This window comes from Myodes glareolus, chromosome 27 (genome assembly GCF_982192425.1).
Source record: "Myodes glareolus chromosome 27, mMyoGla1.1, whole genome shotgun sequence".
Taxonomy (NCBI): domain Eukaryota; kingdom Metazoa; phylum Chordata; class Mammalia; order Rodentia; family Cricetidae; genus Myodes; species Myodes glareolus.
In genome coordinates this window covers 43,419,000-43,434,771 of record NC_142052.1, presented here as the reverse complement: position 1 = coordinate 43,434,771, position 15,772 = coordinate 43,419,000, and the positions used below count along the sequence as shown (strand labels likewise).

General features: G+C 43.2%; 1 protein-coding gene across 4 annotated transcripts in view; it reads left to right on the top strand.

The window, feature by feature from the left end:
- Positions 1-15,772, top strand: part of Hycc2 (hyccin PI4KA lipid kinase complex subunit 2) — a 53,197-nt gene that overhangs the window by 23,944 nt on the left and 13,481 nt on the right. For all 4 annotated transcript variants that reach the window (XM_048428756.3, XM_048428754.3, XM_048428755.3 and 1 more), the window contains 7 exons: positions 312-491; positions 3,491-3,571; positions 5,907-6,022; positions 7,622-7,717; positions 13,144-13,260; positions 13,870-13,957; positions 15,353-15,512. In XM_048428756.3, coding sequence (XP_048284713.1) covers positions 312-491; positions 3,491-3,571; positions 5,907-6,022; positions 7,622-7,717; positions 13,144-13,260; positions 13,870-13,957; positions 15,353-15,512 — 838 coding nt within the window. The remainder of the gene's footprint in view (positions 1-311; positions 492-3,490; positions 3,572-5,906; positions 6,023-7,621; positions 7,718-13,143; positions 13,261-13,869; positions 13,958-15,352; positions 15,513-15,772) is intronic.

The window sequence follows — 15,772 nt, the reverse complement described above, 5'->3', positions numbered from 1 at the left end:
GCTAGAAGGGCTCAGTCAGAGCAGACAGTGGAACTCAGCAAAAGTAAATATGTGGCAAACAGACTATCTAATAAATTTAGTAGCCTACTACATCAAAAGTACAGTGATATTATTTGGTACTAAAGTAATTAGTTTGAAGTTTGGCCAGTTTAATATGTAGTCTATTAAGACCTTTTTGAATTAGCTCATACCTGGAGGAATTAATTTTAAGAAGAATTTATTTTTTAAATACTATAAAGGTACATTTGGCTTTTTTAGAAACATAGTTACAGCTCAAACCATGGAAATAATGCTTCTCTGTTTCCCTTTAGCTCCTGGAGCCGGTCTGCCACCAGCTGTTTGAGCTCTATCGTAGCTCCGAGGTCCGGCTCAAGAGGTTCACACTGCAGTTCCTGCCGGAGCTGATGTGGGTTTATTTGCGCCTTACAGTCAGCAGAGAGAGGCAGAGTAACGGCTGCATTGAAGCTCTTCTCCTGGGGATTTACAATCTGGTGAGTGGAAAGTAGTCATTTAGGAAATTTGAAATATTGTTGAAATCTTCTGAAATATTTGAAGATTGTTTAGAGAAAAACAAATTGAAATGTCTGTTGGATAATTTTTGTGTTGAATATAATAAACATTTGTTAGAAATGTTTTTTTATAAATTTGATGAAGTTATAATTGATAACATTGTTAGATCAGATGATTTACTTCAAAGCATTTTTTGGACCAGTGTTTATGAATACCTTTTTCTAAGGATCAAGTTGAATACTGAAATGAGCTACCTGCTTTAGGGAAACTTCTCTACGAGAAGACGTGGTCATAGGTGGCTGGCAGTGCAGAGTTGGTATAGAAAAGAATATGAGAAATTAAAGTATTGGCTAAAGTTACTACAGCTTTCCTTAGGAAAGATGGAATTGTCTTAGTCAGGGTTTCTGTTGCTGTGCTGAGGAGGAGAGGGTCTGTTTCACCTTACAGCGTCTTGTAGTCCGTCATCCAGAGCTGTCAGGGCAGGAAGCTGGAGGCTGGAACTGAAGAAGCAGCCGTGGAGCATGCTGCTTACTGGTTTGCTCCTCAGGGCTCACTCAGCCTGCTTCCGTACTGTGTGAGGACCACTGCCCAAGGGTGAATCACCTAGGAAGGGCTGGACTGGCGCTCCCACATCAGTCACTGGTCAAGAAAACACCCCAAGTGTTTTCTCACTGGCCAGTCTGATGGGGACTTCTTCCCAAATGACTTAACAGTAGCCAGCACAGTGACCAGATGAGCGTAACTAAGGGAAATCCAGTTGTGTCCATGCAGATGGAAAGCACAGAACACACAAGATGTTGGGCTTTTGTTTCTGTTTCTCCCCGTGTAGCTTGGGTGAGTTTCAGGTGCAGTGTGTAGTACAGACTGGCCTTGAACTCTTCACTTGATCTTAGGCTTATTTTTGCCTCAGCCTCCTAAAGGCTGGGATTGCAGACAAGTACCACTGTGCCAGCTGGAAACCTTTTCTGTCTCCTCGTGTAACCCTAGCCAGCCTGGAGCTCAGTATGCAGATGCGACTGGCCGTGAACTCACAGAGACTTCTTGCTCCCGAGTGCTGGGATTAAAAGTGTGTGCTACCACATCCAGCCAGAAAATATTTTTTAATGTGAAAGAGTTCAGATTTCTTTAATAGGCATTCACAGGGAAGGCAGATGAAAGTTTTGCGAATTTTATTACATACTAAGAAGTTGGATGTAGTGGTGGTGAAGATTTCATAATTTCATTTTTCTTAACAGTTGAATAATAACCCATTGGGTAGATATCCTGATTTCATTATCCATTCCGTAGTCAATTGACATCTAGGCTGTTTGTAATTAATGAATATTATGAATAGAGCAGCAGTGAGCATGGGTGAGCAGGTGTCTCCCAAGAGTGGTATGGCTAAATCTTGTCGTAGATCTGTTTTTAAATGGGACCTCAAAAACTTAAAAGTGTCTGTTTTTGGAGACAGGATCTCAAGTATTCTAGTCTGGCTTCAAGGTTTTGTATCTGACTCTGACCTGTTAGCTTCTGGTGAGCCCAAGCCCCAGGCTACAGGTTTGCAGCACCGTGTCTGTCTGTTCTCTGACTTAGATTGTCCTCTACCGTGGGGTCCAGTGGTGGCGTCTGTGTGGGTTCCATGCCAGCTGCGTATTACTTAGAGCAGACAAGGCAGAGGGGTGAGATGCAGCAGCAGCTCCCCCTGCTGGTGTCTGGAGGGAAGGACTGACGCCTGAGGACTAGCAGGGAAGAGCATCTGTTTGTTTCCAGACTGCTTTCTGTCTAACCTGACTGTCCTGGAACTTGCCTGGCTACAAGTGTTTCTTATTTAAAATAAATAAATAAATAAAAATAAAAAAAGTCCAGGTGGTGGTGATCCTTTTATCCTAGCTCTTTGGAAGCAGAGGCAGACAGATCTCAGTGAGTTCGAGGTCAGCGTGGTCTACAGAGCGAGTTCCAGGACAGCTAGGGCTACCCAGAGAAACCCAGTCTGGAAAAACTTTTAAAATCACAGAAAAGAACGGACGTGGTGACTCATACCTTAATCCCAGCTTGGGAGTCGAAGGCGAGCTTCTGAGTTCCAGGCCAGCCTGAACTCCGAACCAAGTCAGGCTGCTGTAGTACAGTGAGGCCCTTTGGGGAGGGGGCAGGTACAGCGGCTCATATTTCTGACCGCACTACGCAGTAAACTGAGGTGCAGACTTGAAGTCTGTGTGTTCCAGGGCACCCTAGGCTACTGAGTGAAACCTTGTCTCAAACAAGAACGCAAAAGAATTTGCACAATTCAGTAGAAATTATCTAAATATAAGTCTTATTTCTTAACCATTTATACTAATATTGTCAACATGGAACTCATTACAGTTTGGTAGTTTATTCTGAGTTACTATAAATTTCTTTTAATCAGTATTCATTCTTAAGATGTTTTCACCATGAAAATGGTAACTGCTGTACTGATATTTGAATAAGTTTGCCTATGGCAATCATAAACAATGTACATTGTAATCATTCACAATGTAAATGTATCAAAACTTCACATGCACTAGAAATATATGTAAATTCTGTCAGTTATCACTCAGTAAAGCCGGCAAACAATTTATTATGTTATAATAATGTGTTATTTCAGTAAGTGTGCATCTCTTGGTTTTATTTATGTTCGATCACCTATATTTCTACTAAAAGATCTGATCAGTATTTTGCCCTCTAGAATCTAATCACTTTTAACCTTCCTGTTCTGCATGTGCCTGCTTCTTGCCTTTGCTGGCATGTTGGATATTATGTAGTGTAATTTGTGCTCAATATCTCTGTGGGTAACAGCTGCCACAGACATATACTGGTTTGCTAATAAATTTGAAAGGGTGTGATAGGGTAATACTATTTTCATGTGCTGTTGTTTCTAAAACTCCCCTGCAGTTACCAGTAGTCTATTCTGTTAGTTAAGAAAGTAACTGTTATTTATTTTGCTACAGACTTAATGTTCTGTTGTTTTGCACATTTGCTGCAGGAAATTGCGGATAAGGACGGAAACAATAAAGTGCTGTCTTTCACCATCCCCTCCTTGTCCAAGCCCTCCATATACCACGAGGTAAGTAGTGCTGGGGCCTGGCATGTTCACGTGGTGTTGAGAGGGAGGTGAAAGACTATCTTTTCAGAGGTGAAGATTGTGAGTACTTTTTTGTTTTGTCTCTGATTTTGAAATATGATCTTTGGTAGCCCAGGCTGGCTCCAAACCCACCAGGTTGTCAGGGATGATCTCACACTCTTAAACCTGCTCCTGTCTTCCAAGCAAAATGCTTACACCGCCATGTCAGGTCCCTAATTACATAGTCCTCTCCTTTTGCTTGTGAGCTCAGATGGCTCGGTGGTTAAGAACACTGACTGTTCCTCCAGAGGACCCATATTCAATTCCCAACACCCACATGGTAGGTCACAACCACCTGTAAGTCCAGTTCCAGGTTCTCTGACACCCTCTTCTGGCCTCCATGGGTACCAGGTATGCATCTGATACACAGACCTACACACAGGCAAAACGCTCATACACATTTAATGAAAGGAAGGAGGGAGGCAGGAAGGCAGGTAAGGGGCCGGCAGATGACTTGTCACCAAACCTGACACCTGAGTTTGTTCCCTGGACTTGTACAGTTTAAGGAGAGAACTGACTCACAACTTGCCTTCTGTCTTCCGTATGTGCGCACTCACATTAGATTAATTAACTAATTTTGGTGGAGTAAATTTTTACTTTTATGTATATTGGTGTTTTGTCTGTGTGTCTGTCTGTGTGAGGGTGTCAGATCTTGGAATTACTGACAGTTGTGAGCTGCCCTGTGGTTGCTGGGAATTGAACCCAGGTCCTCTGGAAGAGCAGTCAGTGCTCTAACCACTGGGCCACCTCTCCTGCCCACGTGGAGCACATTTTTTAGGGTAGCTCTGTGTGGTGTCAGACTTGTGTCCAGGGAGTTAGTGCTTAGTGGAAACATCTCCTCTAGTTCTTGTTTGTTCCTGTGTTTTCCCTCTCAGGGTCATTTTCAACTTTTCGTTTTGTTTTGTTTTCTGAGTCAGGGTTTCTCTGTGAAACAGCCCTAGCTGTCCTAGAACTCACAGAGATCCGCCTGTCTCTGCCTCCTGAGTGCTGGGATTAAAGGCATGCGCCACCACCACCGGCTCTTTTTCATCTTTTTAAATCAGTTTTTGAAATGAGTTTTCAAAGAATTGTTTTTTCCATATTGTTTACTGGTGATCTTTGTTAGATTGATTTATTCTTATTTTTCTTTAGGAAAGTAATTACTCAGAAGGATGATGATGCTTCGTTATTTTTTTAGTATAAAGAAATCTAATGCACATTCTAGCTCTTTGACAATGTATTTGTTTTGCTAATGTTTATTCCGTGAAGACTGTGAGCACACGCATGATTATATTGGTAAATGTTGATGTCAAGCTGAGCTTTCTTTAGTAACATCCAATAAGAAAATGTGTTATGAATCAAATTTGCCGTGTGTCAGATTGTGAGCATTTAAAAAGTTTATCCAAAAAATCATATTCTATTTTCAACACACATTATTCCATTTTGTGACTCAATGAAGCTATTAATTTTTAAAATTAATTCCCCTGAGACTTTGTATTGTGTTAGAAATAGTTTGTCTCAGCCGGGCAGTGGTGGCGCATGCCTTTAACCCCAGCACTCATGAGGCAGAGGCAGGCGGATCTCTGTGAGTTTGAGGCCAGCCTGGTCTACAAGAGCTAGTTCCAGGACAGGCTCCAAAGCTACAGAGAAACCCTGTCTTGAAAAACCAAAAAAGAGATAGTATATTTCCTATTCAACCAAGATTCATTTTAACATAGAATAATAATGTTTCTGAGTAGTAGATTTTAATTAAGTTATTTGTATTGTGTTATGAAAGAAAATGAATAGTAGTGACAATAAGTCCGACATGAGAAAATTGAAGTCAATTTCATAAATATTAAAGAGGTTTTTTTTAAGTTTTTAGAAACTGTTTTTTTTTATTTTATTTTTTTTATTAAAAATTTCTACCTCCTCCCGTTTCCCTCCTCCTCCCTCCCCCTCCCATTCCCTCTCCCTCTCCAGTCCAAAGAGCAGGCAGGGTTCCCTGTTTATTTTGTATAAGTAGTTGTATTGTGTGTTCTGGAGTACAAAACAAATATGAATGTATTTCTTTCAAACCTAAGTGTTTTAGCAGCTTTTCTTTTTCTTAAATGCAGAGTAACTCCATAATATTTTAAAAAATGGAGTGATATATTTCAAATTTTGTGTCTTTATATAATTTCCAAAATAAAGCATAAAACGTCATTGAATAGAAAAAAAATATTTCAAACTTCATTTTATTTAAACAGAATTAAATACGATTACATGATACAAGTTTTTTACGGAGACATTATCTCATGCTATACCTTATTTTTTGTAGCCCTCAACAATTGGATCCATGGCTTTGACAGAAGGGGCATTATGTCAGCATGATCTCATCAGGGTTGTTTACAGTGAACTTCATCCTCAGAGAGAGACCTTCACTGCGCAAAACCGGTAATGGTCAAACTGCAGAGTGGGGCAGGGTGGGATGGCTCGGGGTAACCGCTGGCTGCTCTCCCAGAGGACCTAGGTTCAGTCCCAGCACCCACATGGCAGCTCACAACCATCTGCAACTCGGTTCCAGGGGATCTGACATCTTTCTCTTGCTTCCAAGGATCCACATACATACATGTTGGCAAAACATTTCCACACACAAAATACATCTAAAATAATTTTTTCTCACTATGTAATAAATAAATGTAAAAAAATAAAAAATAAAAACTACAAAGCACTGGGCGGTGGAGGCGCACGCCATTAATCTCAGCATTTGGGAGGCAGAGACAGACGGATCTATGTGAGTTCAAAGCCAGCCTGGTCTACAAGAGCTAGTTCCAGCACAGGCTCCAAAGCTACAGAGAAACCCTGTCTCGAAAAAAACAAAAACAAAACAAACAAACAAAAAAACTACCCAGCAACAGTGGTGAATTTTGTCCTGTGGAATGGATTATATACAAGCTGAGCACCCTTGTCTGGGAGTCCCAAGTCTGAAACCAGGTGGGCGCAGCACGGTGGCACAGGCGGACAATCTGCACACAGTCTGTGTGGCGGGGCAGCAGAACGTTGTGTGAAGTGACCTTCGGTCTGTGTGCATGTGAAACATGTGAAACATAAATGAGTTTCTGCTATAGACTTGGGCCTGACCTCCAAAGAAGGCACACATTAAAATCTGAAAATAAGAACTACTCAAACTTTTTGTAAACTTCATGTATCAGTACTCCGGCCCCACTTCTCCTCCCACCTCCCCAGCTGTTCCGTGTCCCACATCCCAAGTTCTTAATCGCTCATTATTATTGTTATTTGTACACACATACGTATGTGTGTGTGTATATGCCCGTGTATATATAATCCACATATCCAGGCCTGCCCACTGGGATTGGACAGCTTAATTTGGGAGCTTGTCCGTGGAGAAAGCTGTCTCTTGCTCACACAGCGTCATTACGGCCTCCTCATCTTGGGTGCTACCGCAGGCCGGGCAGCACCCTTGTAGTGTCACCGTGTGTCATCCGTAACCAGATTCTTCCCCTCCCCTCTGTACTGTAAATGACTTCTGCTGCTTGGGGGAAGTTTTCTGCTTATGGGGTAGTTCAGCAAACTCTGTTAAACAAGGTTAGTATAGCCAGTCAGATATGTGCCGCAGGACTGGAGAGGTTGCTCAGCAGTTAAGAGCACTGACTGCTCTTCCAGAGGACTGGGGTTCAATTCCCAGTACACGCATGGCAACTCACATCTGTCTGTAACTCCTGTTCCGGGGAACCTGATACCTTCACACAGACATACATGCAGGCAAAATACCAATGTACAAAAAAAAAAAAACAAAAAAACCAAGTAAATAAATTTAAAAAGAAACTAAAGAAAAAAGAAAATATTGATGACAGCAAGGGCTATGCTTCATAATAAGAATAAAAACAGCTGTAGAGGAGGTTCCTGTAGTAACCTGATTAGGAAGAAATCATGAAGATGTACATTAAGGCATGTTAAAACCATTTAGTAAGTAAATCATTTACTATTGTTGCTGATCGAAATAAGTGTGGTTTTCTGTTGTTGTTTTTCTAGGTTCGAGGTCCTGAGCTTCCTCATGCTGTGCTATAACTCAGCTATTGTGTACATGCCGGCCTCGTCCTACCAGTCCCTGTGTCAGATGGGCTCCAGGTGAGGACAGTGGGCGGGACCCTGTCTGCCCGGCTCTTTGACGTCTGGTACAAGAGTAGGTAAAATTCCTGGAGCTTACGTTCTCAGGAATGAGAATTATTTTAAGGGTCTGGAGAGGTGGCTGGCTCAGGAGGTAGAGCCCTGGCTTCATTTGCATAGGGCGAGTTCCCTCCCCATCCTCTACACAGTGGCCTGCAGCTCTGCTTACCCAGTCCACACGTCTCGGTGTCCTCTTCAGAACACTGGTACCGCACTGACATACGTGCACATACACGTGCAGACAAAACACACAGATAAACACATGCAGACAAAACAGTTACACACAGATGCACACGTGCAGACAAAACACTTACATGCATGCACATACACGTGCAGACAAAACAGTTACACACAGATGTACACGTGCAGACAAAACAGTTATACACAGATACACACGTGCAAACAGAACAGTTACACACAGATACACACGTGCAGACAAAACAGTTACACACAGATGCACACGTGCAGACAAAACAGTTACACACAGATACACACGTGCAGACAAAACAGTTACACACAAATGCACACGTGCAGACAAAACAGTTACACACAGATACACACGTGCAGACAAAACAGTTACACACACATATACACATTTTAAAATAAAAAGATTATTTTAACATTCAATAGAATGTTGCCTAGCTGAACAAGGAGCGGGTCACGTCCACTAAGTCTAGGATTGTTTATCAGTGCCCCAGATTGCTCCCTGGATGCACGGTTTATGTGAATCATGTTAAGAATGCCAATCTTTCTCTCACACATTTTTGTTTAAAACGTGGCCTCATACAGTGCAAGATGACCTTAAACTCCTGACTTTCCAGCCTCCGCCTCCACTGGGATTATAGGCTGTTCCTTTATACACTTTGTCAGCTGTTGTCTGATGTGGGAAAGATCGGTAGTGTGTCAGTTGTCTGTGCGATGGTACAAAGTGTGCTGTGTGCTACAGATCAGGCTTTGTTACTGCACAGTTTCTAAGACGTTGGGCTTGACTGAAATTTAAATATCTACTGTAGAGAAAATACTTAAGTAATACAAATTGGTTCAGTGTCACAGAATTTCAGTTCTGAGCTTATATATTCCAAGCGACTTTTGACTTCAGAAAACCGAGTTCCCCTCTCCTCCCCCCAAGAGTTAAGTCATATACAGTCCTAGCTATGCAGTGGTGGCTCACGCCTTTAATCCCAGCACTTGGAAGGCAGAGGTAGGCAGATCTCTGAGGCCAGCCTAGATCTCAGAGTAATCCAGGACAACCAGGAATACACAGAGACCCTGTCTCAGCGGCAGGTGGGGATGATATCCAATTCCTTTCTTTAGCTACGTAACAAATTCTTGGTTCAGCCAGATGGCTCAAATAGGTAAAAAAAAAAAAAACAAAAAACAAAAAAAGCTTGCTGAGAACCCCTCAGAATGTGAGTTCGGTCTTCAGAACTCAAACTTCAGAGCTGGGTGCAGGAAAGCTGTTGCTGAAGTCCAGTGGCACAGATAACAGTGGAGGAAAGAGCTGAGTTTTTAGAAGCCGTCTTCTGATCACAAACATCTTGTGAGACACATGGCGCGTGAGATTTTTTTTGTTTTCTGAGACGGGTTTCTCTGTGCAGCTCTGGCTGTCCTGGAACTCACTCTGTAGACCAGGCTGCCCTCAAACTCACAGCAATCCACCTGCCTCTCCTGAGTGCTTGGATTAAAGGTGTGCACCACCACTGCCTGGACAAAAGAATTTTTACAAAGAAAAATAAGTTCCCACAATTTTCACAGCTCATAACATCATAGACTTACTATTTCATAGTTTTTGTGAGGCAGGAATGTAGGCATGGCTTGCCTCTGCTTGGGGTCTTTTTAATTTTTTATATTTTGTTTTCATTTTGAAGATAAGGGTTTCACTGTGTGGTTCTGGCCTGGATTGAACTCTCTATATAGACCAGACTAATCTCCAACTCACAAAATCTGCCTGCCTCTGCCTCCTGAGTGCTGGAATCAGAGGTGAGTGCTGCCCACCACACCTTTCTGGAAAGACAGAAGGAGCTGTATTTTTACCATGCCTTTTGTCGGAATTCTGTTCTATATTTGTAGGATTACAAGCTTCTTTATCTAGTTGGCGGTCGGCTGGAACCCTTCCTCACTTTCATGTCACATGGCCTCTTAACGTGGGCAGCCTGTGACATCCCTGCTTGCTTCTTCAAAGCCAGAGCATCCAGCATGATTTGTTCTTTTTATACATAACGTACACACAGTGTGAACCCTTTCGCCTTACTGCACTGCGCTGGCGAGAAACAAGGCACGTGCTCCACCCTCAGTGGGTCAAGGAGAGACGACATAAATGTCGGGAAGGGAAGCTCACAGGGATGAAGGATCTGTGGGAAGGGCTCAGGTTCCCAACGCTGTGTTCCTGTTCTTGATTATAATGACACTCGGTAGTTTGAGTAATTGGCAGGAGTCTAGTCTAAATTACTTTCAGTTTACAGATTATTTTAAAATTTAATGCATTATTTTGTCCCACTTACAGTGTTAGTGGTAGACAAGGTCTTACCTCTGGTGTGGAGTCTGTGTTCCCTGGAGAACTTTCAGAGGCTTTGTTCTGAACCTTGTACTTGTTTTAACTGATAGTCGAACTTTTCATCTTTCTTAGTCGCTGTAGGTGATTGTTTCTAGTGTGTGACTATTGATGGTAATATCATAAAAGTATAAATACCACAATAATTGTCCACTAGGGAGTAGATGAGCAAACTTCACCTTTAATAGTCTGGTTTTTGTTTTAGTGGTAGACTTTTTCATAGGTGAGGTTGAACTCAAATCTGTTGGGTGGGTGGCCCACACTGGTTTCTTTCTGTCTCTTCAGTGCTGGTATTAGAAGCATGTGCCAATAATTTGACTATATTAAGATAGAACTTTTGAAAGCATCTCAGTGAAACAAATAGCAGGGGTTTTGATATTTTGGCTAATAGTAGCTTCAACGGTCTTTGTTATCAATGCCTACAGAGGTGATAGCGTAGTCTGTGTGGTGTCACGGCCACTCTCAACACCTCCTGTGCATCCCAAGATCCTTAAAAGAGGACCAGAGAGTTTATTTAGCATCAGACTGTTATGTTAAAATTAAACGTAATGAACAAGAACACACTAATATATAAACAACATGTAGAAGATTCAAGGGCAGGCTTGGTTATAGGAACAGCAATCCCAGTCTTTAATCCCAGCACTCAGCAACAGAGGCAGGTGGATCTCTGTGAGTTCAAGGCCAGCCTGCACCACATAGAGAGAGAGCTCCAGGACAGCCTGCACTACATAGAGAGAGAGCTCCAGGACAGCACCACATAGAGAGAGAGAGCTCCAGGACAGCCTGGTCTACATAGAGAGAGAGCTCCAGGACAGCCTGATCTACATAGAGAGAGAGCTCCAGGACAGCCTGGTCTACATAGAGAGAGAGCTCCAGGACAGCCTGATCTACATAGAGAGAGAGCTCCAGGACAGCCTGGTCTACATAGAGAGAGAGCTCCAGGACAGCACCACATAGAGAGAGAGAGCTCCAGGACAGCCTGGTCTACATAGAGAGAGAGCTCCAGGACAGCCTGCACCACATAGAGAGAGAGAGCTCCAGGACAGCCTGGTCTACATAGAGAGAGAGCTCCAGGACAGCACCACATAGAGAGAGAGAGCTCCAGGACAGCCTGCACTACATAGAGAGAGAGCTCCAGGACAGCCTGGTCTACATAGAGAGAGAGCTCCAGGACAGCACCACATAGAGAGAGAGAGCTCCAGGACAGCCTGGTCTACATAGAGAGAGAGCTCCAGGACAGCCTGATCTACATAGAGAGAGAGCTCCAGGACAGCCTGGTCTACATAGAGAGAGAGCTCCAGGACAGCCTGATCTACATAGAGAGAGAGCTCCAGGACAGCCTGGTCTACATAGAGAGAGAGCTCCAGGACAGCACCACATAGAGAGAGAGAGCTCCAGGACAGCCTGGTCTACATAGAGAGAGAGCTCCAGGACAGCCTGCACCACATAGAGAGAGAGAGCTCCAGGACAGCCTGGTCTACATAGAGAGAGAGCTCCAGGACAGCCTGGTCTACATAGAGAGAGAGCTCCAGGACAGCCTGGTCTACATAGAGAGAGAGCTCCAGGACAGCACCACATAGAGAGAGAGAGCTCCAGGACAGCCTGGTCTACATAGAGAGAGAGCTCCAGGACAGCACCACATAGAGAGAGAGAGCTCCAGGACAGCCTGGTCTACATAGAGAGAGAGCTCCAGGACAGCACCACATAGAGAGAGAGCTCCAGGACAGCCTGGTCTACATAGAGAGAGAGCTCCAGGACAGCCTGGTCTACATAGAGAGAGAGCTCCAGGACAGCACTACATAGAGAGAGAGCTCCAGGACAGCACCACATAGAGAGAGAGAGCTCCAGGACAGCCTGGTCTACATAGAGAGAGAGAGCTCCAGGACAGCCTGGTCTACATAGAGAGAGAGCTCCAGGACAGCCGAGGTCACGTGGTGAGACCCTGTCTCAAAACGAAAGAAGGAAAGTACAGTTCATGCTGCCAAGTAGCTACCAAAATGTTGACTGAGGTTTCTGTCCCTCCCGGCCGTCATTCAGTCCCAAAGAAATCACACAGAGGTCTACATTAATTATAAACTGATTGGCCTATTAGCTCAGGCTTCCTATTAACTCTTATAATAGCCATTATTCTTGTCAATGTTAGCCATGTGGCTTGGTATCTTTTTCGGTGAGGCAGTCACATCTTGCTTCCTTTGTGGCTGGATCACGACTGGAGACTGAGCTTTCCTCTTCCCAGAATTCTTCTGTTCTCTTGCCCCACCTCTTCTTCCTGCCTGGTCTTCCTGCCTGACTCCTGGCTAATCAGCATTTTATTAAAAATAATACAAATGACAGGATAAATGACCATTGTCCCACAGCACCAGAAGCCCTTGGTCTGCAGGACCCGGGAACAGAGGTGCTGCTGATGTGTGGAGAACAGACCTAGCTGTGTTGAGGTTACTCGTGGTGGTTCCACCGTGGAAGGAGCAGCCGCAGTCCCAGTGCGAGTAGATAACAACTGTGGTCTCATGAGCAACAGTGTTTTTCTATGTCTGTTTTAAGATGTATGTGCTGTCTAGTAATTCTCCACTACAGTTTTGGATGGATCAAGGCTATGTATGTATATGTTTGAGAATAGGGACAAGGACGTCTGTGAAGGAGATTGTTAGCTGTTTAGGGAAACTTGTTACTTCGTGAAGTACATGCCTTATGAATAAAGGCATGCTTTAAAAATTGAAACTGAAGCATATTCTACAGTTCATGAGTCTGGCGTCTAGCAGGCATCAGTGGCTGAAGGGTGATGAGTTAAATATATGATCAGCCAATAAGGAGATCCTTCTTAACCACTGTCTTCCAGGGTTTGTGTGAGCGGCTTTCCTCGGCAGAATGAGAAGCAGTGGAAGGAAGTCTGCGGTCGGATAGTGCTGGATCCCGAGTTCATGGTGCAGCTTCTCACTGGCGTGTACTATGCCATGTGAGTAGGAAGAAGATGAATTCTGCACGTGGGAGCTTTTATGTTTCTTTTCCTTCTTTATCAGAGACTCTTTTGTTCCGTGATACGCCTGCTACCTTATTTTTCTAATACAGTGTATATCTGGTACATTTAACATAGCCACTTAATTTCCTTTATGGAATCTGTATTATTTCTATATAGTTCATTGTGATTATCATGAGTACTTTAAAGAAATTACTCTGAATAGCAACACATGATAAAATCCAATTTGTTTAAAGAAACTTAAACTACTTGAAGCATAGAGTTGAAATCTTCATTTTGTTATAAGTAAATATAGGATAATTCAGCACTGAAATTTAAAGTGTAAGTTTTGTTTTATAACTAAAGAAGTAGAACTTGGAACTGTTTTCTTTTAAAGTGCTGAAGATCAGAGATATCTACTCAAAGTACTAAATAGCTGGGCAGTGATGGGGCACACCTTTTATCCCATCACTCGGGAGGCAGAGGCAGGCGGATCTCTGTGAGTTCGAGGCCAGCCTACAGAGAGAGCTCCAGGATAACCAGGGCTAAACAGAGAAACCCTGTCTTGAAAAAAGAAAGAAAGAAAGAACTAAATAATGCATCCCACAGGTACAATGGACAGTGGGACCTGGGCCAGGAAGTTCTTGATGACATCATTTATAGAGCCCAGCTAGAACTCTTTTCGCAGCCGCTCCTGGTAAGTCATTTTTTATATTTTTTCCATGATGAGTAGAGGTTTGTTTGGGTCCTAGTTCTGGAGGTGTGTTGACTCTTCTTTTTTTGTTTTCCAAGGCAGGCTTTCTCTGTAGCTTTGGAGGCTGGCCTGGAACTCACAGAGGTCCACCTGCCTCTGCCTCTCGAGTGCTGGGATTACAGGCGTGCGCCACCACCGCCTGGCATGTGTTGACGCTTCTTAAAGCATGTGGTCAGTGTTGTCACGGGGCAGAGGGCAGGGGTGGTGTTGAGAGAAATGTTCTGAAATCCCTAAGGACAGAGGAGACCAAGCTGAGCGTCGTAGCTTACACTGGCAGTCCCAGGAGATGGCCGCACAGCTCTCCACACAAACATGTAGATTCTAAACTATTTCCTTTATATAGAAAAGTTATAGAGCTGGGCAGTGGTGGTAACTGTCTTTAATTCTAACACCCAGGAGGCAGAGACTGGTGGATCTCTGGATTCAAGGCCAGTCTGGTCTACAGAGTGAGTTCCAGGATAGCAGGGCTACACTGAGAAACCCTGTTTAAAAAAAAAAAATCTGTGATGATGTCCATGGCCTGTGAGGCCACAAGGGGTCACAGAGAGGAACAATGGTTGTTGAGATCCGTGGGGCATGCTGAATGGCCCTGCTGTCACTGGACACTGTAGCAAGAGAGCCGCCCCTGCATTGGGAGAGATGGCCTCATCTCTCACCATGGGCATGAGAGAGCTCGCCTGCCCCTCTACAGAATGGGGCCATCCCAGTGGCCTGGACCAACCAGCTCAACTTGTACCCAGACCCACATTGTATATTCTTTTCAGCAGGCTTTTTAAATGAAAATTCATTTTTAAATGTGAGTCATGTAACACACTGGATCCTGGAAGTTGCTGAGTTTCAGAAGGAAAGAGTATTCCAAATAAAAATGTTTAATATTTGTACTAAGATATAAAACAAGTTAGAATTCCTGCTTTTTCATGTGATAATAACACAGAACTTAATCTGTGATAAAACAGGAACACGTTTCTGCACTCCTGCTGAAAAGAATATATAATATTGATAACAGTCAGGCGGTGGTGGCGCATACCTTTAATCCCAGCAATTGGGAGGCAGAGGCAGGTGGATCTCTGTGAGTTTGAGGACAGCCTGGTCTACAAGAGCTAGTTCCAGGACAGGCTCCAAAGCTACAGAGAAACACCTGTCTCGAAAAACCACCAAGGGAAAAAAAAAACCAAAATGAATATATAATATTAAAAATGAACATTTCTGACACATGTGTGCTTTTATATTATACTGCATTGTATATTTGTGGATGTTCAGAATAATGGAACATGCATTGTGGAAGAGGTAAAGTAGATGTTGGTTGTAAATCTGTACAGACTGATGTTATCACTTTAGGTCGCCAATGCCATGAAAAACTCGTTACCATTTGATGCTCCTGATTCTTCTCAAGAAGGTCAGAAAGTCCTAAAAGTGGAGGTCACCCCGACAGTGCCGAGGATCTCTCGGACTGCCATCACAACAGCTTCAATCCGGCGTCATCGGTGGAGGAGAGAAGGTCAGTGCAAATCCATGGCTTACTCATGGATTCAAATAAACTTTGCACTGTTTGTACAAAACCCACTAATGCTTGGTAGTAATTAATGTTCTGTGTACTAAAGTAAAATAGTTTCATTTAAAAATGGTACTAGCAATGTGATAATGCTTAGTTATTTTGATGTAAAAATGTTTATAAAGTAGAAAGATGTTAGATTGTTCTATTAATGTTAAAACAGAGTAAGACCTAGGTTAATTTTGTCTTTTTTTTTTAAAACTAGT